Consider the following 27,623-nt stretch of genomic DNA (forward strand, 5'->3'; position numbering starts at 1 on the left):
TACCTGCAGGTCCTGCTCCCTCAAGCGACGTCTCAGTGTCAGCACTGATAGGGATATCATTTTTGCTTGGTGGAAAGTGCTTTTGTGTGGGACTTTTGATTCAGAGACAAAGATGCTATGCATGTCAAGTTCTTCTTTGTTATGAAGATATTCAATTGCTTATGTACATGTGATTAGTAAGGGGTATTGTAGCACACCTGTGTACAAAAATTGTTTATATTTATGTCGTGAATTTTTGTGTGCGGCCTTTGACAGGGGTGGGTACTTTCTTTTCCTGTCCAGTTTATTAATACACTTTCCCCTCGTATGGTTTTCTGTGTTTGTGATCATTAGAATTATTGGTTTTCAGCCAAGATTTCGTGATTTCACAAAGACAACTTGATAATAATGTACCTTATCTAGATATGGTGACATTTAATTGATTTAAAATATTTTATCATAAAAAGATTGTTTGCTGCAACTATTTCTTTTACCATTAACTCGTTAACTAAATAATTTAGATTAATATGCAATGATTTGCTGCAGTAAGAGCTACATAAACATGTAAATATTAAATTGCCCTTCCAAGCCACTCTAGTCAGGATAAAACATCATTTCTTCTGAGAATACAATTCTTTTTTCATGAACAAGGTAGATCTACAAAGACATTGATGGTTAAGATAAATTGAGATAGAGGAACTCACCCTGCCTGGTTTGACAATCTGTTGACTGCCAATCAGACTGTGCTGGATAGCTAACAGTTTTTCAAAGTTATCCTGAAAAAAAAGAGAGATTAAGAATTAGGAGGGTACTCTTCGTCTTAGCAGCCCACATTTATCTGTCGCTTGCCAAGAAAATAAGTTATGTCACCAAATCGATCAGGTCATAAAATGTTATTACAAAATAATAATAGTTCCTTGTTCCTCAAAGTGACTTGCTATTAACAAAACTCAGCTGGGGGTATTCGCTGGAGTCTGTAAATGCTATCATCTATCATTTTGTCATAGTCCTGGGCCACATTGCATAAAAGTTACCATTAAGGTAATATCTTTAATTTTGATTGGCTGATGAGCATAGTTACCACTGGAATGTAAAGTTACCATAATAGTAACTTTTATGCACCAGGCTCCTGGTCATTTCTAGTCCCAAAAGAACTCGCTTACGCACATTTTACTTTAATATTGATATTGTTTATTGAAAAAAAAAACCACATCCCACTACTTAATTTGAAGTACTCACCCCTTGTCTCATACTCTCGTTGGCATGGCTTGCTACCATACTCACTATGGCAAGGGCATCTAGAGAAAGATTTAAAAAAAAAAAGGATTTCAGTCATCATGAATATAACTTTACAAACCTAAACACTGCACAAGAGGAAGTGAGACAATTGAAAACTACTCAGAACTACTTCAAATACTGTGTGATATGATATTCGACAAGATAATTGAACTAGATAAATGAGTAACAAAGTAAATAATTCACCCCTGTGCATGTGGGATAGACAGAAGAAATGTCTCTTGGGAAAGGGCATTTAAAACCTTTCCATTTAAAAGAGATAAGTAAATGATAACATAAAAGGAAGATTCCCACCCACCTTTTGTCTCTTTGAATTCCTCTGAGTCCGTATCCAAATGTTTTATATAATCTGTGGAAAAAAAGAAAAATAAAAACATTACATTCACATGCAAACACCTAGACGTAGGATACAAAGTAATAACTTGTGGGCTTATCAAATGCCACAATATTATACTGGGAAAATCCCATCTTAATTAGCAACCAAAATCAATCAAGTTTCAGATGTCAATAATACCAGTATTGTTGATAAAGTGTACTTGCAATTCAGGAAGTGTCAAATCTCTGGTTTATCATAACAAGGGGCAAGATTAAAAAGATGAGATGGCTTGTCTTTTTTCAAGCAATAATAATACAATTTCCCACATGTGCTTATCTGTGTTAGAAATATGGGGGGGGGGGGGGGGGGTTAGCAGTTCAGTTGATGCATCTGTACCAGATCTAAATCAACTATGATTAGTGACAATCAACCTTGGTTTTACAGACTCATGAAATCATGGTCATCTGCACCTACATTTATTTCATTTAATATAATTAATGTATTACTGTGATACATTTTCATTTGATATCAGATATTGATTTATCTTCTACAAAGTAGTCCAGAGAAAGTATTATTGCCAGACCAACAAACTTAAAATTGCAATTAGCCAAAGTACCTGCTCCTGCTGCCCGCCTACTTCTTTCTTTCTACTTAGTGTCTGCACTCCTCTGTCCCTCCTGTCTTCCCCCCTCACCTCCCCCCTCTCTTATAATATTGTAAAACGTAATTTTTTCTCACACGATCCATCAGTTACGTTTTTGTCAAGTGCACAAAAATTATTTGTATTTATTTTTAAACAAAATTATTATTAAGACCCAATATTTATTTGTTGTAATTTTGTAATGTAACTAAGATATGGGCTTGTCTCTTGTACAAGCTTTGCTTTTTTTCGGCAAGTCCCTCCGTTTTACTTTTAAATACAATTGTCATTTGAGATGTCTTACTGAATTGTGTTCCTTAAATCTATGATTATGTTATATATATTATATTTTGTCTTGTAGTATTTTCGATTTTGTTATGTTATGTTTATCATATTATGTACAATTGTGAAACGGAAATAAATAAATCAAATCAAATCAAACTACACTAAAAGAAAATGATAATAGCTTCTGTAAATCAGAACTTTATCATGCAGGTTTTTCCTTTTTTTAAGAGGGGGGGGGGATGATTATTTTCAAACAGAAAGATTTACCTGTTAGTAGCAATTTGTACTGTGGTATCCTCTGAACTGGTTTCAACATGTAGTGCTTGATCGCTAAATTCCTACATCGTTCACTCATCTATATAACAACATTTTTATAAAGAGGACATTTATCATATTTCGCTTTTCTACAAACAAAAAAGTTAGTTGTTTAAAAAAAAACTGATTGGTTGAATTGTTGCGATCATTAACACAAGATAAATAGATTTTAACCATTAGGAGATGTTACAAATCTTAGCTTGAAACAGAATTTGCAATTGATTAGTACATGGAATCGTACCTTCCAGCGGGTATGACATACCCTAGCCAAGGCTCCACACTTTTTTTTCTTGGTGGCCCGATCGGTCCACCAAAATCATCAATTTTATATTCTTGGTGGCCCGATCGGTCCACAAAATCATCAATTTCATATTCTTGGTGGCCAAAAAAGCAAATTTGGTGGCCCTTAAACATAAGAAAACAATACAATTTATCAAAACTTTGATTGCCCAACTGGGCCACCAATTGCAGGCTTTTACAGAATTTTGTGGCCCAACTCTCATTTTTGGTTGCCCGGGGCCACTGCTAATGTCGAGCCCTGCCCTAGTATAATATTGCCTAATATTGTAATCATGTATTCGGGTGTCACAAATTAGGTTTCAGAAGTTGCGGGGTCTTAAAAAGGAGTAACTCTATACGTTCCTTTTTATCTGGTATGAACAAATATTTTTATATGACATTGTCAAAAGCCATGGTACAACAGTACACATTCTTACCTCAAATTCCTTCACAACCTGTGTAAAGATTGGATTCTTACTACAAGCTTCATCAAAGGCTGCAGTAATCCGTTCAAAGGCCTGGATATACTGAGAATAGAGCTTCAAGAAATGGCCTTTGGTGAGGAAGATGTTTGCTATCTTTGGATTAGTAGACCTACAGATCAAAGAGAAATGGAATATTCAAGCTATCTTACAAACTGTTTCCTGATGAGATTTGTCCTCTTCTTGGATTCTTATTTTACCAAGTCATGATTAAAATAAAATACTCATTTTAATTCAAGTAAATCCTGCTTTTCGTTTGCTGTGTTACTAAGATGCAATCAAATAAATTAATTTTCAATCAATTAAAGAGATGGTCCGGCCTGAAAATGTTTATATTAATAAATGGAGTAAAATTCACAGAGCAAATTGCTAAAAAAAAATTCATCAAAATGGGATAACAAATAAAGGTTATTGAATTTTACGATTAATCAATATTTTGTGAAAACAGTTATATGACCATAATCATGAATTTTCATTAGGTGGGCTGATGTCACATCCCCACTTTCCTTTTTCTGAATGGTACTGTATAAGCTGTTATTTTCGCGGGGGTTTTATTTTCGCAATTTCGCGAATTGCCAATCAGCCGCGAAAACATTATTTCTTAGCCAGTGCCCCCAACAGCAAAGCTCTGCTATTGAAAACATTCTGTGTTGTCAGAAAGTTGAGATATGCACCTCTATATGTACAAAAAATAAGGCTTAGAAAGTACAGTTCGTGATTCAAAAAGTTAGCTAGAATTTCACTTTTTTTATTTCTCAAACAAAATAAGAGCCTAAACTATTTTCTAACATAATTTTATCAATATTTATTCACTCACTGTAATATTAAAGTGATTGGTTAACATTGGTTTGACTTTAAAAAATCTGAGCTAGAAGGTCACACTTGTCACCTGTGTCTGTGATATGTAACAAAAATGAAGCCCAGAAAAAATTGCATTCGAAAATAATTATTTAGTGCTTAAAAAATTGAAATATAAAGTGACCGAAAACGCCATCTTAATTTCATCCCATACACTTATGTGTACTATTTAGACGCCCATTTACAAAATTGGGGTTTGCCTTGTAGTTTTAGCTTTTCATTCTCAATAATGGTTGTTTTCAGGGTTTTATTAGTTCTAATACATGCACTTGTACACATGTTTCATCTTGGTTTGAGAATTTTTTAAATCGGCTGCTCACAAAGTTAAACAGTACCTTTAAAATGTATTTTCCATGAAATAATTTGATTTAAATGTCATCTGATTGACACTACACACACATACTGGCAACCATTTGCATACTCATTAATATTCATAAGTCACATGACTTGAGCTTTTAGAAGAGTCTGCTCAAAAAATTCAAAATTTTTGCACTTTTACCAACTTTTTGAAAAATGAATCTCACAAAACACAAATTCCAAAGATTGCTTAACCCTATGGATTTGATTCTTTAAAATGCTGTGGAAGTGTATTGTACATCTTCCGATCGCGAATTTAACAACCTGAGAAAATGTTGGACCCTCCGCGATTTGCCAAAATAACAGCTTGTACAATATTACATGAAGTCATAAATGTTTCATTTTTTCATACATGTGTAAATGATTGTCTCCATTATGATGAGATAAGTTGCGGCAATAAATAACTAATGCACTTGATCAGTTGTCAGACCAATTGGTTCAGTTCTTGGTAGAAAAATTTTGAATAAACCTTATTTCATATAAAATACAAAAGAGCAAGTGGGGATATGACATCATCAGCCCACCTAATGAATATTCATAAAGACATGCCTAGGACTGTTTCACCAGAATAATAAAAATCTTTAAAATTCAATAACTTTGTCATTTGCCATCCGAATTTGATCAAAGTTTCAGTATTTTGCTCTGTGAATTTTACTTTATTTATTGAGATATCAATATTTCCAGCCCGGACCATCCTTAAAGGAGAAATATATTGATTATGAATATGGCCTTATTATATATCAGTGGAAAGGTCATGTCGGGATTATCATTTGGTCATTCAAAAATAACAAAAGTAATACATAAGGTGGAAATCGCTAATTAAAAAGCCAGGGCTCCACACTAACCCTTTTTTTCTACTGGTCCAACCTGTTCATGTCGGACCAGTAGATACCCATTTTTTCCAATTTTACTGGTCCGTACCTAACATCTACTGGTCCGCAAAAGTAGAGAAAACATAAAAAAGAAATGAGTTTATTTTGCTCTCTTTTATTGCTTTATTACCCCTTGCCCCCCCCCCCCAAAAAAAAAAAACCTATACAAACAGTACACACACACAACATAATTCATGAGAGCCATTTTTGTGATTTACAAAAGAGAAAATATCATCTACTGGTCATGTTGGTGAAGTAAATCTGGCTATTTCTGAAAAGTTACTGGTCCGACAGCAATTCTTACTGGTCTGGGACCGTCGGACCAGTGCCAGTGTCGCGCGCTGTCGCTCGCTGAAAAAGCGCTAAAATGCCTCTCCGAAATGCGCCTCCCATCGGTCTCTGAATTGACTCGAATTTGATGAGAATTGTATGAGTGTACGAGAGACGTGATTGGCTCTCTCATGTCAAGCTTCACTTGCATGCGTTTTGCATGCAAGTGAAGCTTGACATGAGAGAGCAAATCATTGATTGGCTCTCATTGGCTCTCATTGTTGCGAGGGTACGTTTTCTCCACACTGTCCCTGAATACTTTGATCACAAGTGAAAGAAAACCCAGAAGTTTATCTAGATTTTGGATTTTCAAATTGATGATTTTGAAGATGAAGAGAATGATGATGAAGTTTCTAGCTCTAGTGACGTGGATGGAGGTAAAATTAGGGGAATTACGTCTATGATGATGAGTTGGACAATTCAACTTGCATGCCGATTCACTACCAACTCATGCAGCTGCTAGTGCAGTGCTGGCTGCACGTATAGGCCTACCGCGGGCCAAAATAAATCCATGAAAATTCCAGCCTGACCAGCCATACAGAGTCTCTTCCCTCTGTCAAGGCTCCAAAGAAGGAAAATAATGATATAACTACTTACAAACAAGTGAATATATCCGAATCTGAAGGCAAATCAACTCAACGAATAGCAGCAGACGATAAAGTTCACGTGGCTGGGATAAATTGTCACTCGTTCTTTATTTATCTATATAAAAATATAGTAACCCCTCATACTATTTTTAAATTACGATAAAACCTTTTTTGAAGCAAAAAGTTGAGGTAAATTAGAATTAGATGTAAAAGATCATCCCCAACATGCATAGCTCGTATGTGATTGTAAACAAACCTTCACAAACACACATTGCTTGCTCGCCTTGGCTGAGAGAGTAGATGCACGTGTTGCACAGCTCTCAATCAGCATTTTGGATGGTTTGCTTACAATCACATGAGCTACGCATGCTGGGGATGATCTTTTACATGTACATCTAATTTTAATTTACCTCATCTTTTTGCTTCAAAAAAGGTTTTATCGTAATTCAAAAATAGTACGAGGGGTTACTATATTTTTATATAGATAAATAATTCCCCGAGTTTCGTAATTTTGTCAAAATAATGAGGTAGAAATTATATCTAACAGAACGAGTGACAATTTATCCCAGCCACGTGAAATTTATCGTCTGTGAATATCGTCTGCTGCTATTCGTTGAGTTGATTTGCCTTCAGATTCGGATATTCACTTGTATGTAAGTACAGTTATATCATTATTTTCCTTCTTTAGAGCCTTGACAGAGGGAAGAGACTCTGTATGGCTGGTCAGGCTGGAATTTTCATGGATTTATTTTGGACGCGGTAGGCCTACATGCAGCCAGCACTGCACTAGCAGCTGCATGAGTTGGTAGTGAATCGGCATGCAAGTTAAATTGTCCGACTCATCATCATAGACATAATTCCCCTAATTTACCTCCATCCACGTCACTAGAGCTAGAAACTTCATCATCATTCTCTTCATCTTCAAAATCATCAATTTGAAAACCCAAAATCTAGATAAACTTCTGGGTTTTCTTTCATTTCGTGATTGAAGTATTCAGTGACAGTGTGGAGAAAACGTACCCTTGCAACAGGTTTTGCATACAAGTGGAGCTTGACGTGGGAGAGCCAATCACGTCTCTCGTACACTTACACACGTCATCAAAAAACCCCAATTTCGTGGACGTAATTAAGCGTGTTTGAAGCATTCAGAGAGAGAACTTTAAACTATCAATTAAGTGAGTTTCATCGGTCTCCATGATAAATGATGTACACTATCGTGTTCTTCCTTTTTTCCCCTTTAATTTGATATATAATTCTTCATTTTTATAATATCAATAGGACAGATTATAACACACAATGTGGTATTTAATTATGCTATTCATAATTACATGTAAATCCATGAACTAAAACATCTTCTTGGGTGCCAGTCACATTCTTGTTAATTTAAATGACTTACCAATTGCGTATTCTTGTTTCCAGATCAGTAAGGAGATCTTCATTGAATTTCTGAAGTTGTGGTAGATGACCAATAATCTGATCCAATGCTGCTTTCTCTATCACTGGCTTGCCTCCATTCTTTGCACTACTATCATCAATAACCTGCCTCAAGTCCTGATACATACAAATACAAGAAATTACATAAGATTCCACAAGTTTTATTAATCATGCACATTGTTTAATCAAGACGAGAACATGAACTGATCTGCATCCTATAGAATGCATCTTTGAAAAAAATGCTTTGATTTGGGTGGAAATGAGAATTGTTAAAATCTTTTCAAGAATGACTAAAACGTGTACTTCATTTCAGAAAAGTTCTGAATCTTTTTGCCTCTAACTGATTTTACACATGATTTCATCAACATACTGTTTATCTATTCTAACTAATGCACTGTAAAATAAAGGACTTGGCAGACAGCAACAAATGTAAACAAACATCTAGATTGTAATTATGCTTCCTTGTCCAAGGAACTTTTTGTTGGACAATAGCCATTCAGACAACATACCACTGGAGGAGGATGTAAACGTTATAAAAACATGTCAGCTTCTCCTTTGGGGGTATAAAACCATTAATCATTTATAATCACCTTCATTATTTCTCTGTAATGCATTTTGCAAAAAAAATAAATAAATAAAAGATAAAATTGTATCACATTATCAGTAACATCTCTGATTGGGTTTCACTGTCTGAAATTTCTGTCTCTGAGCAAACATGGAATCAATTCAGCTTAAGACTTCAGGATACATAAGAATTGATTTATACAAAGTACACTTGCGAGTTGCTAGTCGCTTCATTTAAAGGTCAAGTCCACCCTATCAAAAAGTTGATTTGAATGAAAAGAGAAAAATCCAACTATAACACTGAAAATTTCATCAAAATTGGATGTAAAATAAGAAAGTTATGACATTTTTAAATTTTGCTTAATTTCACAAAACAGTTACACTCACCATTTCCTTCGTATTTCATTATATGAAATATGATTTATTCCCATTTTCTCCTCATTGTCCTTGAAAAAGTTTCATTCCTCCCTGAACACAAGGAATTACCATCGCCTTAACATTTTATGATTCAGTCAAGTTGGTCCTTATTGTCAAATCTGTTAAAATTGAAATATTCTATATTTCAAACAATAAAAAAACAAAAGAAATCATCAACTCTCTCAATTGCATGTCATCGAGTTGTGCATATAACCGTTTTGTGAAAAATAAGCGAAACTTTAAAATGTCATAACTTTCTTATTATACATCCGATTTTGATGAAATTTTCAGTGTTATGCTTGTTGGATTTTTCTGTTTTTTCAAATCAACATTATGTCGGGTTGGACTTGTCCTTTAAAACTTATCTTCTGGAACATTTAAGGACAATGGTGTACTTACAAGGCCTAGTACTTACCACATTAAGTAGTTTCAAGACATCAACAAACACCTTCTCCGAGTCTTTAATCTCCTTTGCGACCATGAACGCTTTCTGAGCCTTTCTCCCAAGACTCTGTAACCTCTTACGAGCCTCCGGGAGCTCAAACTCATCAAAGCCGTCCTCACTGTCATGGAGATCAGCAACTCCAGCATAGTTCCCTTCATCATCATCAAAGTCATCTGATAAAGATCCATCTTCATTACCACTGCTATCAGTCAGGCTCCCACCACTCCGGTCTGATGGTGATCTGTGAGTCCTGAAACAAAGTTCAAACTACATTTATAATCTCTTCTTATAAACTTGCTCAAAATTTGTGTAAGTTATAGTTCTCACTTTCAAAAGTTAGCCTACTTCAAAGTACAAATGGAGTTCTATGACAGTCTACCTAGTAAGATCCATGGTATGAGCATGGAGCTGGTACTACCTCTTAAAAGATCGAAATAAATGAGTTTTTAGTGAAGATTGTAGTTTACCACATGTTTCATCAGAGATCTGATAAAGGCCACCTACTTCCTTAATCTAAAAAAAAGCAAGCACGGTAGATATAATTTGTAGACTAAGTTAAAATCAATTCTTTTCAAATATATGTAATCCAATGAAGACTCATTGAAAAAATATTCAGCCAAAATAAAATAAGTAGATTTGATGTTTGTAAAAACATTGTATAGCGTGATAGACACAGTACAGTGTACACTGCATGAACAAGGAAATAGCTAGGTACTTATGTGTTGTACATTAGAAACTGTTACAGACTCTCCATTCAGGTACACAACAGCATTAATTACAGGCATTTCTTCCTTAACAGTCAATACATACCAAAATAACTGCAATTTACGAAAATCCATACCGTCATATCAACAACAGGAAAGCAAAAAGATACCACATTCATGAGATTCTTAATCTACATATTTCTGATAAGCAATCCTTGGTAATAGCAATAAACTGCCCTTGATATTCCAAATGAAGACAGCAGAAAATACATTGTCTCTTTTTCCTCTTCCACCTACACATACACACTTGAGAGCTTTCCATTTGACATGTGACTGATCAATACTATCTTCCTACCAAATCAAAACAATGTCTTGATACTGTGTCAGGATATCCTTCCACTTTATTCATACAATTTCTATGATTCCATCTTACTCCAGGAAGTTCAAAAGGTTTATATGGGTGACAGGATAAATGACTCAAGAACACAGGTGATTGCTTGGTGTTTCACCATACATAAAAAGGCAATCCGAAATAAAATATATTCACATCGACCCTAAATTGAGAACGAGACAGAGAAAGTCTGAATCACAGAAACTACGAGGGTCATTAACTCTTTGGTCATTGCTTTCCCCAATAGTAATTTAGAATTAATACTTATAAACCCCTAAACCATAGATACTTACTGTATAACCCACTGAAATAAACCAATTGCTAACTTTCTGTAAAAGGTCAAGTTCACCCCAAATAAATGTTGATTTGAATACATAGAGAAAAATAAAACTTGCATAAAGCTGAAAATTTCATCAAAATCAGATTTTAAAGAAGTTAAACATTTTTTAAAAGTTTCGCTTATTTTTTCACAAAACAGTGATATGCAAATGAGGCAAACGATGTCCCTCACTATTTCTTTCATTTTTTGTTGTTTGAATTAAACAATATTTCATTTTTTTATAGATTGGACAAAAAGGACCAACTTGATTGAACCATATAGTATTATACATTGCCAACTCAACATGTTCAGGGAGAAATTAATTGATGCTTCTATATTTTATATAATGAAATACAAAAGAAATAGTGAGTGGATGATGTCATCTGCCTCCTCATTTGAATACTGACCAGGATGTCATAACTGTTTTGTGAAATTAAATGAAACTTGAAACTATCATAACTTTCTTATTTTACATCCGATTTTGGTGAAATTTTGAGTGTTAAGCTTGTTGAATTTTTCTCTTTTTATTCAAATCCTCTTTTTGTTGGAATAGACTTGTCATTTAAATAAAACTTATGACCCATTTAATTGAACCCAATGACTTGGGCTAGGCTCAGATATATCAAATTGTGATCGCTACCATTGTCCATTTAGTGGTTGGAAGAATGATCATCCAAGTCCTTGGAAAATACACACAAGCCAAAGGCATTAGAGACAAAAGTAACAGGAATAAACCTATATCAATCATTTAAACTGTAAATTTTATTAGTACAAACCCATACCAAAAAGGAAAAGTCATTAACTGGTTGATCACTTCAATGGTCAATACCTGAGGGAAAAAAAAGCTTGACCACTGTCCTTGTACATATTAGTGTTCCCTGCAGGGGAGTAAGCAATGAACATTCTGTATGAAGTCTTTGACCTTTCTTTCCAAGAAACCAAGCCCAATGGCAGAAGGGATAATTGACTATAATTGCAAGGGGTCATATTTATGGGGTTTCACTATGCTCGTACTAATATTTTATTTCTCTCCCTGATACTTAGTAGGCAGGCTTCTCAAAAGCAATTCACACCTTAACCAAGTGGTCAAGCCATTTCTTTTGACCTCTGCAACCTTTGGCCACTAGATAATGAGTCACCATTACATGCATACCATTCTTCTTCGTATAAATTTTCAATGGAAATGCAAATTAGTCATATGGACTGATATTAAATACCATGTCTCATTTTTTTTTGTCTCTGTCCCCTAACGTTAAAAATGTTAATTGAAGATTGAAACTCATGAAACACTGAAAATAGAAGTTAAGACTATTCATTGTTTTCTTACAAACTCGGCTTTATATGTATTTGAACCAACATTAAGCCTCCATCACATCAACAGGAATCAAGCAGAAGCTGGAACGAGAAAAATATTCAAAAAATCATAGAAATTTTTTTAGAGGAACTAATGAATTCACCAAACTGGAGTTGAAATTCAGTAAATTGACCAAGTGAATCATCATACACTAGTCAAAATGAACCAAAATGGAGTCAGATTAATAATTCATGCTACCTCCAGTTAAAACTCTCCTTGGAGTATTTCGGAGGAACATCATACCAAGTACATTCTTGGACTTACTTCTGAGTGCATTCAAAATATTTTTGTCATTTCTTTTGACCGTTCCGAAGGTTTTGGTCATGTTCAAAACATTTGAGGGTATTTTTGGTGTTCGAAATATATTTAAATGACGAAACTGGTGGTCGAATTATAATTCTGCTTGATTCTGAATAAGTGTGATGGGGGCTTTACCAATGTTTGTGGTAACATTCTGGTCGTTAGGACATACACTGAGGAAGACGAGTTAGATGGTGAACAGAATTCAACCCAGTTTCCAGCAGCACTATTCAAGCAAACTTGGAACATGGTGAAGGGTACTAACATGAGAACATGATCCTGTTCAATCATACCAACTGGTAAGCGCATGGAGACTCAAATATTGTTATCTCCATGGTCTGAGGGAACTTACTTGTCCAACCAGGATTGGTCACTTCACACTCCAGTCACTCAAGCCATGCTTGAAGCCAAGCCACAGCTGACTGCCCATTGGTCAATACACTCAGCCATAGAGAAGCCAAGCTTGAAGAGGATGATTATGTAATGCTTGGGCGGTGGGTGTATCTCAACACGCTGCTATGTGCAGTGTGCAATGCCAGCATGGGTTTCAAGGTATGCTATAAGGGAGGGGAGGGGTGGACATTTTCGAAATGGCGGCAAATCCTTTTATGTGGCCTCCAATCAATGGTGTCTTTTGAACAATCCCTCCACATGGACAAAAGAGGTATTTGGCTCCTAAAACCAGACATAAAGTATCTGGAAGGGTAATTGAAGCAATGGACAATGAGATTACTATAAAGACAAGGGCCTTTAGTGTTGTCTTGACCATGTGCTTTCTGAACCATCCCCTGCCTATTTCCCCCTCCTATTCTTCCAAGTATCACACAATATCAGTTCCACTAGGTCAAACACTTGCTTGGGGGTTGAGTTTTTTGTTTTACCCATGTGGTATCAGGTTGTGTGGTACATGTAATTTCTTTTACAGATGTACTTCTCTATTTCTTTGCGATTCTTTTTATCTGAATAAGATTAACTTTCAGAAAGGGTCAAATACTAGTATAACTGAACCACTCCCATGCCTCCCATCAATGCTATGATTGCACATTTAATTTCTCTTTACACTAGCTCATCTTACTAAAATTAAAAACCTATTTTTTTCCAGTTTCAAATGAACTTATTATAACCTGAAACATTGGCTTTAATAAGAATTTCCATCTACTTTAACAGTCAGGCAAGCTACATACAATTACAAATTATATAGAATTATTCTTACAACCATGTGAGATATACCTAACATAAGTTTAGGAGCCTAAGTTTATAACTTAATCATTTTCAATTCTGAGGAAAAACTAGAAATCGTACTCTTCATTTTCCTTCTTTCATTATGTTCATAGATATAGATTATAGGTCTTTATTTGACAAGTTTTTCATGATGTGTTAAAAGGCCTAAAATCATTTTAATGTACTTTCATGATTGAAGAGAATTATATATACATAAATAATAAATGACAAGATTACCAATTTAATATCCAACATGACTCGACTAAATTCAGCAAAATGAACATGATGACCAAAGTTTAATTTTAAAAAGGTAAAAATGGTGCAAAATAACCAGCAAAATTTGGCATTAGTTACAATGAATGTCTAGTGCAATAAATGCCTAACATGAAACCAACATACATAAATTATGATGAATAAAACATGTTACCTGTGTTAACTAGAGAAAAGTAATACTTCAGCAATGAGGTTATCCCACAGCCACAGGAAATGCAGAATTTTGCAGATGAAATCTTCACAAGGACTCAGAAGTATTTAAGGGATGGGTAACATTTCCTTGGCTTTAGTTCTATGCCAAATATCTTTGGTAAAACTCAAAAGTCCCATGATTGAGAGTCAGTCCCACACTGGCCCAGGACCATGCTCTCTCAGCAAAAGGCAAACCAACAATATGATAAATGAACAAGTTTCCTCCAAGCATGGTCCACCAACACCCTAAGCTGCTGACCAACACCACCAAACTAAATCACTTGCTTGCCACAAACCATAAAGACTCGCAGTGTGCTTAGTATGCAAATTCACATTCTTAGGGGGCTCTCTCTGTGGCTCTTTTGTCCAGATCCTCCTCCTTTAGCTTTTTTTACCCTTTCCTTCTGTGGACTGGCCAAGGCATTCCATGTATTTGACACTGCATAACAAATGTAAACTACACACCCTTTTTCTCATCCAAAATGAATGCAAACCACAGATAGTAATCAATGTGTGTGCTTGTGTGTGTGTGCCTCCAGTAATAATAATATGCTGGGATTAAGAGAGGATGGTTATGTAATGTTGCATAATAAAATGCTGTGGTAAAGGGCAAGCTGATAATAAAAGATGGCAGGCAGTTGTAATAATATACAGGTCCAATGAATGCATTGCATAGAAATGCTCAGCTGTTGTAATGAGGAAAAGGGGGCCTTATTAAAGCTATGGGTAATGAGTGTGTGACTGCTCTAGGCAGCTGGTTAAATAAATCCTAAGAAAATGGCAGCCATTTTCTCTTTCTTTCATAATGCTTTCCCCACACAAAGTCACATGGAATAATGTATGAAACAAACTGTAGCAAAAAATGAATCAGTGAGATCAATGACCTGAAAGAAATGAAAATTAAAAGATAATATGTGTCCCCCCTTAAAATGACAGACCAGCAGTTTCAAGGATTTACTTGCAATTGTGACCACATTTCACAAACATCTACCAAGCATCAATATCACCTTCATATTCTTTGCCTGAAATAAGTTAAGAAGGCTGGCTGGATTTAAATCATTGCATAATTCGTGACAAAATCTATGAAAGACATAAGGGGAAAATGTGAGAATAAAATAAAACAAAAAATAAATTTAAGTCGGGATGAATTGCATAGGCCTACATAGTTTCAGAAGTAAATAAAAAAGTGAATGACATGGGTTTTGGATAGTTACCTATTAGACTACAGCAATATTGTTTCCTATAATAAATTTGCATTTGTATGATTAAGTCCCACACAACCACTGATAGGAAGGACTGATTGGCTCAGATTTTTACTATCAAATCCCATGAATATTAATTACAATTTGAAACATTCTGAAGATTTTCATTTCAGGCCTACTCAAATATGTTCAAACCATTTTTACAAATGCCATTGATTCTTCATCAAATCTAACAAGAAATATAAGTGGTTTAAAGCCAAATGAACGTAGTAGCAATAAAACACTGATTTCGTGAGAAAGTCTGTAAAACCAAGGTAAAGTATTGATATATCATCGTGGATCTAGGTCTGGTACAGTTACATAAACTGAACTTTGTGAAATCATAATATCTAGCTAAAAAACGATCACACTGAAGATCGCCAACACAGATAGGCACACGTGGGACAGTGTATTATTATTGCTGGAATAAAGACCCGACGGAAGTGACCGAATCCGCGCTTATTTTGCTTATTTCTCAGCAATTACACAATTTCTTCCAGAATCCTTTGCACATATTTTTTATTCATACAAACAGACACTTTGGTGATCATTATATTAAATTCTGTAAAAAGCCATTTTGAGATCGTTCCCAAAACTGGAATTTACCTTTAACATGAAATCTTAAAGGTCAAGTTCACCCCAGAAAAATGTTGATTTGAATCAATAGAATCAAACGAGCAGAGCATAACTCTGAAAATTTCATCAAAATAGGATGTAAAGCAAGAAAGTTTTTACACATTAAAATTTTGCCTATTTTTCACAAAATAGTTATATTCACAACCCAATGATAATGCAAATGAGAGAGTCCTTAACTCACTATTTTTTGTTTTTTATTGTTTGAATTATACAATATTTCAATTTCACAGATTGACCAATAATGACCAAGGTTGACTGAACCCTAAATGTTAGAACAATGCCAATTCCACATGTTCAGGGAGGAATAAAACTTTGTTTCCCATAAAATGGGGAGAAAATTAAAATATTTAAAATATCTAATTAACTATGTATACTAAAATATTCAAATATATAATAAATACACAAGAAATAGTGAGTCGTTGATGCCATCAGTCCCCTCAGTGGCATAACAACGAGAATGTGTATATAATTGTTGTGTGAAAATAAATGAAACTTTATAACGTCATAACTTTCTTGTTTTACATCCGAGTTTGATGAAATTTTCAGTGTTATTCTTGTTTGATTCTATTGATTCAAATCAACTTAATTAGTTAGGGTGGACTTGTCCTTTAAAGAGAAATGCCAGTTGTAGTAATGATCTCAAAAATGAGTGTGAACAGATTGCAATAAAATGACCACCCAAATGTTTGTAGGTACAAATATAAAATATGTGCCAAATGGCTCTGGAAGAAAATGTGTGAGCCTAATTGCTGAAAACTGAGAAAAATAAAGAAGGAATTCCATCAAATGTCAGGGACTTTCCAAGGGTAAATTGCCAATTTGACTACTGCCAACTTGTCCACTCACCACATGGTCTTCTTTCATTTAGTCTAATGCCATCCCGTCCATCAACATTTCGTCTAACAACCATTTGGTCCATTAACCATTTAGTCCAATCATCACTTCATCTAATCACCATTTCGTCTATGACCAATTCATCTCATAACCAGTTGGTCTAATACCCATTTCATTTTCATTCATTTTGCACAATTTAACACTTATACCCTTTTTACACACGCTAAAATTTCCTTAACCCCGTACTATAGGTGGGGCTAAGCCCCACCTATAGTACGGGGTTAAGCTTAGCCCACTTTCTTTTTACACAGCATTTTTGCAAAGTGGGCTAACCCCACCTTTAGTACGGGATTATTTGGCCCTGCAAAAAAGCAGGGTTATCCCAGCAATTGCGGTGCTAAGAGCGATAGTACGGGGTTAAGATCGCTAGTGTAAAACGTAAGTGGGCTAAGCGCTCCCATCCATGCCCCGCAACAGAGCAGGCCCTGTTATCCAATCAGAGGTAAGCATAATGAATATTCATGAACAGCGAACACGGCGATGAGAAATTCCGAGTGAAGTACTTGTACTACGAATGATCGACAAATGTATTTAAAGCGCGCGCGATTATGGATATGACCCGAATGACCCCTCAGTGCGCTCGTGAATATTCATGAGCTACCACTAGTCCGGGGTTAGCGAGTTTCGTGTGTGAAAAGCAAGCATTCCTTATCCGGGGTTAGCAATAACAATTTGGCATGTGTGAAAAGGAAAAAAAATAGTACGGGGTTAAGGATAATACGGGGTTAGCGATAGTCCGGGGTTAAGAAAATCCTGTGTAAAAAGGGTATATGTCCCATTAGACCAAATGGTATATGGACTAAATGGCTATTTGACCAACTGGTTATTAGACGACATGGCATTAGACAAAATGAAAGTAGACCATGTGGTGAGTGGATGAATTGATGGTAGACCAAATGATAGTAGACAAGTTGGCAATTGGACGAATTGGCATTAGAGCGTTGTGGCCCAGTGGATTAGTCTTCGGACTTTGAAACAGAGGGTTGTGGGTTCGAATCCCGGCCATGGCGTAATTTCCTTCGGCAAGAAATTTATCCACATTGTGCTGCACTCGACCCAGGTGAGGTTAATGGGTACCTGGCAGGAATTTATTCCTTGAAATGCCACCGCGCTGCAAAAGGCTGCGGGGCTAAAGCCAGGGTAATAATATATCCAATTAAGCGCATAGGGATGCATTTGGCAGTGATATGCGCTATATAAGCATGTTGGTATTATTATTTGACAAACTGGAAATAAACCCTCTTAGCGATATCTATACACTGTCCCACATATGCTTCTCTGCGTTATTGATCATAAGTGTTGTCGGGTTTCAACTTATACCCCTTTCATATTGCGCTTTTCACCGGCGAAGTTCGCCAGCGAAGGGGAAAGTGTCCAGTTTGAAAGGTACACAGGAGAACTTCACCGGTGAACTTCGCCGGCAAAACTGTTTCACCGGCGAAGTTCGCCGGTGAAAAGGCCAGTATGAAAGCAAACCGGAGAACTTCTCCTCTTTAATGACATCAGAGATCAATTTTTTTCTCTCCCGAAGTCCCCTGTACCGAGATTCCGCGCACGATAGTTGCAAGCTCAGCTGAATGCTATGGCCAAGTAGATACCCTCGAACATGATTTTTTTTTACTAACAATATTTATTAAAAAGCACTTTTTACATGTATAAAATGCGCTAAAATATAAAAACAAGGTGATATTGTTTGTTTTTATCGTAATAATTCCAAATTATGTTGTAATTAATTTTTTTGATACCTTTTTGTAATAGGTAAGAAGTAATGTTTACAATTTTCTTTCGTTTGTTCTGCAATCGCCCGTTGACTTTCGCCGGGGAAGAAATGTCAGTGCGAAAGGGTACATTTTTTTCTTTGCCGGGGAAGTGAGGAATGCGAGGCGGAGAAGTTCGCCGGTGAAAAATGAAGAGGGCAGTATGAAGGGGTATAAGATGTCACGATTTCACAAAGATAAGTTTATGTACCAGATGTAGATCTATGATAATAAAGTGACAATTAACCTTGATTTTAAAGACTTTTTCATGAAATAATTGTTTGCTGCAACTTCACTCTTTTCAGTTAACAGAACAGACTGGAAAAAAAATGTGAACACATTTTCACATAGTCATGTGTTGACAGTGTCACACTCATTCTTTCAAGTAGGGAAAGGTCATGTCCATCATAATTTCAAGATGACTTGGAAGAACCACTTTTCATCAAAATGATATGTAGACTTTAAACAATTCCATTTTTCCTTCAGATGAATGCATATTAATGTATGGTATAAATAAAAAGAGTGAATTATTTCAATCATTATTATTTATAGGCATTAATCATTATGGATTTATGGATAGGATCCTTGTCACATCTATGAAATTCGCATTTTTAATTTAATGTTACGATATATAAACCTACAAGTATAAATGGAAGGTGAGTGTGCGGCATCATATATTAACAATTAATATAAAATATTGTCATACATTTTGACTTAATTCCTTTTAATTTCACAATGTCTCATCAGTAGTTCACAATGCAATCTCTTCACTTTGGACAATGTTTATCATTTAAGATATTGGAAGTTGAATGGCTTTTGAGAAGTTCCATGGAGAACTTTTTAGCTGTTATCATTTCAATGTCAAAAACCACATCAGAGAATTTCCTGCATTATTTGTCCTTTTCCATGGCCCTGATAACCATCCATTCATCAAACTGGTGAGTCATTTTTATGACTTTAAACATGTATAAAAGTTTTCTGCAATTAGATATATTTTTGAAAACACAAAGTGCCTTATTAGAAATATTATCACTCAATTAAAACAAGTGGAATGCTTCTGGCAGTCTTGCCTGTATTATCCAATTTCAATATAGCAGCAGTGCAGACTTTGATAATACCATGTAAGATGAACATTTATTAGACAATAAAGTCCTATGACACCATTCTCACTACCATCCTAAAACTAGTTTACTGGAAACTAGTTTAATATGTAATGAGAACGGTCGAAGGGGTCTTGGAAGCGATCTTCCAAACTGGTTCAGAAAACCACCTCGCAATGTAGTTTTGAAGATCGCTTTGCCTCGTTAAATTGGTTTAGGCGGAAGTGAGGACACAACCGTTCTTCGGAAAGCGATCTTCGCACATTTTGAGAGCGCCACTCCACACAATGTGTGTAGAATGTCCGCTGCGGTTTCGAATTTTGCGGTAAAAAAACATGTCACCACCACCGAGAGCATTCCCATAGCAACAAGACCACTTTATGTGAAGTCGTTTTGAAAACCACTTTCGGCTGATCAAATGGGAACGCAAGCAAAGCGATCTTCCAAACTGGTTTCCTGAACCGGTTTCCAGTAAACTAGTTTTAGAAAGTATAATGAGAATGGTGTCTAAGTTCATTGACCTTGATTAAGAAACTTTTATTTCATTTCATAACATTTGTGATATCGAACAACCATCTTCTTATTCTTTTAATAGGCCTACTGAACAAGATACCAATTCTTATCGAAGGTAATTGATCTGAAATGACCCTTGTAGCCAGTAACCTGAAATAATACTCACCAATTTCTGATACCTGTTTTATCAATTATATCCATGTTTTATAAAACACTGACAGATAATTTCAAAATTATCTTCGGAAATTCTAAATCCTATCCAGGGTGCGACAAACCCGTATTCCCGGGGCAAGTGAAAATGACGTGCGGGCAAGCATTTCTCAAAGTCAATTGCATGATCTGGCAAGTGGTTGTTTTGGTAATAAATAATAAAATATCTGTTCATTTCAATATCTTTTGGATAATCACAACTATCTCTCATGTAATGTCAAACCAGTCAAAAAACAGTGGAAACTGATGTAGCCTATAATCTAGGAGGAGGCTGCAGTTATTGTCTTTGCTGTTATGCTGAACGTAAGCGATACGTCTGATCTGGCGAAGACTACGCATTGTGGCTGCGTTAGCAGCCACCGCCTATACACTCCCGGCTTGCTTTGGATGTTGTTTTTTATTATCAACTTTGAAATGACGCCAGTTTTTCGTACGAAAAATCATCATGCATATGTATGAGAAGAAATAAATCAGACCAATCAGAAATACGTTGGAAAGAAGAAGGTAATGCATATAAGTCACTTGACATGACGTCACTTTCTTCATCCACAATGGCGCATATAAGTACACGCGAGAAACTTCTGCAAGAGTTTAGATTATGCTGCCAATAAACTCCGCATTCCTAGTGGAAAATTCAGAGACCTTTAAGAATCTGCCATTCGTAGCATTATTGACGACGGAGGGATGTGGAAAAGTGAAATCTACCAGGCAATCCCTCTGTGTAACGACAATATCTTCGCTTTTATGATCTCAAGTCATTGGCACATGACAGCAATACAGGTACCGGTACGGTTCCCGGTAGCACAACACATCAAACGACGAGATGAATACATTAATATTGATTGGGCAGACGGGAGTGTATAGGCGGTGTCTGCTAACGCAGCCACAGTGCGTAGTCTTTGCCAGATCAGACGTATCGCTTGCATTCAGCTTAACAGCAAAGACAACAACTGCAGCCTCCGTCTAGATTATAGGCTAAAACTGATGTAAAATGAGCATCAAATACAGATAATTTATCGCCAGGTAACTCGTTCGAAGAACCGTGCCATCGCATCTTACGTTCTATGTGCGCATGCACTACTATCTTGCACAACCCCCCTCCCCCCCCAAAAAAACCACCCAAAGTGGCTAAAATTTCACGTTTTGCATCTTTAAGTCCATGAAATGGCCATCTATTTTCCATATTACCTTGAAATTGTTTTGATTTAGTTGGAAACTACCGAAAAAATGAAGAATATTCAGCTCTTTCTTGACTCTGAATTCTGATGTTACACTTGTAAATATTTTCTTTTTATTGTAGTCCCACATGTAGACTTTTATGGTGTTCACCAAGTGTAAAACGATCAAAAACAATCAACAGTCGTTTTCAGTTAATGTTGCAACACCATGTAAGTCTACATGTGGGACTAAAAAAAAATATATATTGACCGAGTGTTACATCATAAAATGAAGAAAAGACAAGAGAGAGGTGAATATTCTTAATTTTCTTGATAGTTTCCAACTAAATCAAAACAATTTCAAGGAAATATGGAAAATAAATGGCCATTTCATGGATTTAAAGATGCAACATGTGAAATTTTAGCTACTCTGCTTTTGGTGAAGGTTTTTTTTTTTGTAACATCACAAAACGATCTTTTTCAGAGTCAAGAAAGAGCTGAATATTCTCCATTTTCTTGATAGTTTCTAACTACATCAAAACAATTCCAAGGAAATATAAGAAACAGATGACAATTTCATGGATTTAAAGATTTGAAATTTGAAATTTTGGCAACTTTCAGTGAAGTTTTTTTTAAACCTTTATCGCCCATTTAAAAATAGAAAAAAGTTTTTTCAAAATTAACATAATGGCTCAGGCCTTCTTTGCTGAAAATAACTTTTAAATGTGTGTTCTTTACTGTACACGATTCCCAATTGTTGTTATTTTGTATGACCTTTAGAAAAAAGAGTAGTATCTTAATAAAAAAATAATGAAAAAACAAAGAAAATAAAACAAATTGGGTAAGCAGTTTTTTCTATTGGGCAAGCAAATTTTTTCATCACTTGCCCGACAGGGCAAAAAAAATTGTAGAGGCCTGTCCTATCATTTGGTAATTTGTCAAAGTTGGTATCAGCTTAATGACCTATAAATGACCTTTGACATTGATCATGTGACCTGCAAATCATACAAGATGATCATTGATACTTGATTACCCATATGTAAAAGTTGGACTTTCAGAGTTATGAAGACATATTTTAAAAACTTGACATTGGTTAAGAAACATGATCAAATGCATTGACCCTAAATGATTTTTTTCTACCTTGACCATGTGACCGGAAACTAATACAAGATGATCAGTGAACAAGAGTGTCGCTAAGGCGAGCACATAATACGCCCGCCTGTAAAGCAAAAAATGGTGTTATTGGTCAAGAAAGAAAAGTGGAAGGTGGCGAATTCACCTTTGACTGTCTGACCTTAAAATCAATAGGTTAAGTTAAACTAAAGTTATCGCATTTACAAGGACTTCTGAAGGGTAAGATGAAAACATGTCACTAGGTGGTTTCAGACCGCCTCGAAGTTCGCCAGTTCCAGGTATTCTCTGATCGGGAAATTTACCCCGATCAGAAAATACCAGGTATTTTGGCGGTGTGAAAGCAAACTACGCGTAATATCCCCGAAAGAAAATACCCGATACATAGTAGGTACTTGGCGAAATTACGAGAACTTTCGCGGGGATTTTTCCAAGGTCGTGGGTATTTTGGCGGTCTGAAAGCAAATTACGGGAACTTTAAGCCCAGCGTGTCGTTGGGTGCGGCGCCGTGCATGGGTTGCTGCTGGGCTAGTGATTTTGAATTTCGCGCCTTGCTGCTTATCAGACCATACTGCGCATGCTCGTAACTTCAGGAACTTATCCCGAAGGATATGTTTCAGGGCGGTGTGAATGCAGGAATAATTAATGGGTATTTTTCAGCCTAAAAAAGTTCTCGTAATTTAACGGGGATTCTTGTGATCGAGGCGGTTTGAAACCACCTACTGTGACCTTGACCTTTGACCTCATAATCAATAGGCTTTCTGGGATCCATGCTAGTATCATACACACCAAATCATATGAGCATAGGTTAAAGGACAAGTCCACCCCAACAAAAATTTGATTTGAATAGAAAGAGGAAAATCAACAAGCATAACACTGAAAATTTTATCAAAATCAGATGTAAAATAAGAAAGTTATGACATTTCAAAGTTTCGCTTAATTTCACAAAACAGTTACATGCACATCACGGCTGGTATGCAAATGAGGAGACTGTGACGTCATCCACTCACTATTTCTTTTGTATTTTATAATTTGAAATATGAAATATTCTAATTTTCTCCTCATTGTCAAGTGATACAATTAATTCTTCCCTGAACATGTGGAATTAGCATTGTTTAATACTATATGGTTCAGTCAAGTTGGTCCTTATTGTCAAATCTATGAAAAATGAAATATTGTATAATTCAAACAATACCAACAAAAGAATTAATGAGTGATCGACATCACCGACTGAGTCACCGAGTTGTGCATATCACTGTTTTGTGAAAAATAAGCGAAACTTAAAAATGTCATAACTTTCTTATTTTTCCTTCGATTTTGATAAAATTTTCAGCACTATGCTAGTTTGATTTTTCTCTATTCATTTTCCTGGGGTGGACTTGACCTTTCAGTTAGACTAAAGTTATCTCATTTACAAGGGCTTCCTGGGATCCATGCTAGTATCATACACACCAAATTATATGAGCCTAGTTTAAATTAAACTGAAGTTATCGCGCTTACAAGGACTGCAGCAGGGTAAGGTGAAAACATGTCACTGTGACCTTGACCTTTTGACCTAACAAGGCAAACGCCAAGCGTTGTCTCGCCTGCATATTGCAGTCATGAAGAGACTGCATGTCAAAACTACATGTATGCTATATGACTTAGATGGACCTCTGTTACGAGTTTGGCGATCCCACCTCGAAGTTCTGGAAAATTATTGTGTGTACAACACAGCAGTGCCAGTCATGGAAAGTTCATTGACCTTTGACCTTAATCAAATTCAGCTCACATTCGAACTTGACCAGCACCTTCAAGAGATGGACCTCTTGTTTGAATTTGGCAATCCTACCTCGAAGATATAAAAAGTTATTATGTGTACAACAAAGCACAGTGCAAGTCATGGAAAGTTCATTGACCTTTGACCTTAATCAAATTCAACTCACATTTGAACTTGACCTGCACCTTCAAAAGATGGACCTCTTGTATGAATTTGGCAATCCTAACTCGAAGATATAGAAAGTTATTGTGTGTACAGTACAGCACAGTGCCAGTCATGGAAAGTTCATTGACCTTTGACCTTATATAAGTTCGGCTCACATTTGAACTTGGCCTGCACCTTCAAGAGATGGACCTCTTGAATGAATTTGGTGATCTCACCTCGAAGCTATAGAAAGTGATTGTGTGTACAACACAGCACAGTGCCAGTCATGGAAAGTTAATTGACCTTTGACCTTATTCAAATTCGACTCATATTCGAACTTGACCTGTACCTTCAAGAGATGGACGTCTGTTATGAATTTGGCGATCTCACCTCGAAGCTATAGAAAGTTATTGTGTGTACAACACAGCACAGTGCCAGTCATGGAAAGTTCATTGACCTTTGACCTTATTCAAATTCGACTCATATTCAAACTTGACCTGTGCCTTCAGGAGATGGACCTCTGGTATGAATTTGGTGATCCCACCTCGAAGATATAGAAAGTTATTATGTGTACAACACAGCACAGTGCCAGTCATGGAAAGTTCATTGACCTTTGACCTTATTCAAATTCGACTCATATTCAAACTTGACCTGTGCCTTCAGGAGATGGACCTCTGGTATGAATTTGGTGATCCCACCTCTAAGATATAGAAAATTATGTGTACAACACAGCACAGTGCCAGTCATGAAAGTTCATTGACCTTTGACCTTTAACCTTATTCAAATTCGACTCATATTCGAACTTGACCTGTGCCTTCAGGAGATGGACCTCTGGTATGAATTTGGTGATCCCACCTCTAAGATATAGAAAATTATGTGTACAACACAGCACAGTGCCAGTCATGGAAAGTTCATTGACCTTTGACCTTTGACCTTATTCAAATTCGACTCATATTCGAACTTGACCTGTGCCTTCAGGAGATGGACCTCTGGTATGAATTTGGTGATCCCACCTCGAAGATATAGAAAGTTATTATGTGTACAACACAGCACAGTGCCAGTCATGGAAAGTTCATTGACCTTTGACCTTATTCCAATTTGACTCATATTCGAACTTGACCTGTGCCTTCAGGAGATGGACCTCTGTTATAAATTTGGTGATCCCACTCCGAAGCTATAGAAAGTTATTGGGTGTACAAAGTTATTATGTGTACAACACAGCAGTGCCAATCATGGAAAGTTCATTGACCTTTGACCTTATTCCAATTTGACTCATATTCGAACTTGACCTGTGCCTTCAGGAGATGGACCTCTGGTATGAATTTGGTGATCCCACCTCAAAGCTATAGAAAGTTATTGGGTGTACAACACAAATGTTGACGACGACGACGCCGACGCCGGAAATAGTGATACCTATGTCTCGCTCCGCTACGCAGGCGAGACAAAAATCATTAGGCTTCCTGAGATCCATGATAGTATCATACACACCAAATTACATGAGCCTAGGTTAAGTCAAACTAAAGTTATCACGTTTACAGACTTCAGAAGGATAAGATGAAAACATGTCACTGTGATCTTGACCTTTGACCTTTTTACATCAAAATCAATAGGCTTCCTTGGATCCATGCTAGTAAGTATCATACACACCAAATTATATGAGAATACGCTAAGTTAAACTGAAGTTATCAAGTTTACAAGGACTGCAGAAGGGTAAGATGAAACATGTCACTGTGACCTTGACCTTTGACCTTTTAACCTCAAAATCAATAGGCTTCCTGGGATCCATGCTAGTATCATACACACCAAACTAAATGAGCTTAGGTTATTAGGTTAAGTTAAAACTGAAGTTACTAGCAGCAATTACCTGTGGCAGCACAGGGGTATATCATTTTTTTTTTATTAAGGTGTGTGTGTGTGTGTGTGTGGGGGGGGGGGTGACATGTAGTGTACAGCTAGACTGCCTATTCACACTGAAAGCCAAGCAGTTTATTGGTGAAATATATTTAAACAACTACAGTCAGGCCGCAGCTCGCGCGATAATGAGCATATTCACGAAGATTTATTTAGCGGCCCTCTAGCGGTCTCCGAAGAAAAACGTGCGATCAATTTGGCTTGATTTTCCCAGTGAATTGGAGGGGCTGAAGTTATAGCTCTGTACTGGTCGCTAACTTCGGTTTACGTCAAAATGAATTGTGGTAAATTATTCTCAAGGCCTTCATCTACATTTTGATATATAATTTTCCATATTTCGACATTTTCAACCTACCATTTTTACCTCTTTAATTGATGCTTATTTTAGTAATATTTTAACTGCGATTTTGTAGTCGGAATTTCACTTTTGGTTCCTGACTTTGCTACATAACCAAATTGTTTCGAAAGAAGAAAAGTCACTGTTCAAAATAAGTCAGATCAATTTGACGCAAACTCACCTTATATTTTTATTTTAGAGAAAATTATACCCTAAAAATCAAGAAATTTACGTTATACCCGGAAGTAACCTTCTCGTTCACTCTACGATGGCACAAAATAATGCAAAAATTACGTTCGGTCTCTGCTCGCTACTTCATTCTGGGAGATTCCATCATGTACTATAACGGTCAGACTGATTTGGACAAAGCCATTTTTTCGTTTGCAAATTTAGAACTGATAATGATACAACAGAAAATCAATCTTTATCGATATTGGAAACAAAAAAATTGAGGACTAAGAGTACTGACTTGGACAGGAATACAGCTTGACAAAAATAAGAATACACAATTTAAAACCAAAGAACATTTTTTATGTTACTAATAGTGCATTGCAAGAAAATTTCTACTCAATCACACATTCCAAAATCAAGGGTAAGTCCTTTGATTTAACACAAAAACATGT

General features: G+C 36.1%; 1 protein-coding gene across 1 annotated transcript in view; it reads right to left on the bottom strand.

The window, feature by feature from the left end:
- Nucleotides 1-14,671, bottom strand: part of LOC129256728 (FYVE, RhoGEF and PH domain-containing protein 6-like) — a 32,699-nt gene extending 18,028 nt beyond the window's left edge. The window contains exons 1-8 of the mRNA XM_064097701.1: nucleotides 14,173-14,671; nucleotides 9,427-9,706; nucleotides 7,993-8,147; nucleotides 3,548-3,704; nucleotides 2,784-2,871; nucleotides 1,574-1,624; nucleotides 1,219-1,277; nucleotides 684-755 (exon numbers count right to left, since the gene is read on the bottom strand). Coding sequence (XP_063953771.1) covers nucleotides 684-755; nucleotides 1,219-1,277; nucleotides 1,574-1,624; nucleotides 2,784-2,871; nucleotides 3,548-3,704; nucleotides 7,993-8,147; nucleotides 9,427-9,492 — 648 coding nt within the window. The 5' untranslated portion in view covers nucleotides 9,493-9,706; nucleotides 14,173-14,671. The remainder of the gene's footprint in view (nucleotides 1-683; nucleotides 756-1,218; nucleotides 1,278-1,573; nucleotides 1,625-2,783; nucleotides 2,872-3,547; nucleotides 3,705-7,992; nucleotides 8,148-9,426; nucleotides 9,707-14,172) is intronic.
- Between the last annotated feature and the right edge of the window lie 12,952 nt (nucleotides 14,672-27,623).

Source organism: Lytechinus pictus, chromosome 3, assembly GCF_037042905.1.
Source record: "Lytechinus pictus isolate F3 Inbred chromosome 3, Lp3.0, whole genome shotgun sequence".
Classification (NCBI taxonomy): domain Eukaryota; kingdom Metazoa; phylum Echinodermata; class Echinoidea; order Temnopleuroida; family Toxopneustidae; genus Lytechinus; species Lytechinus pictus.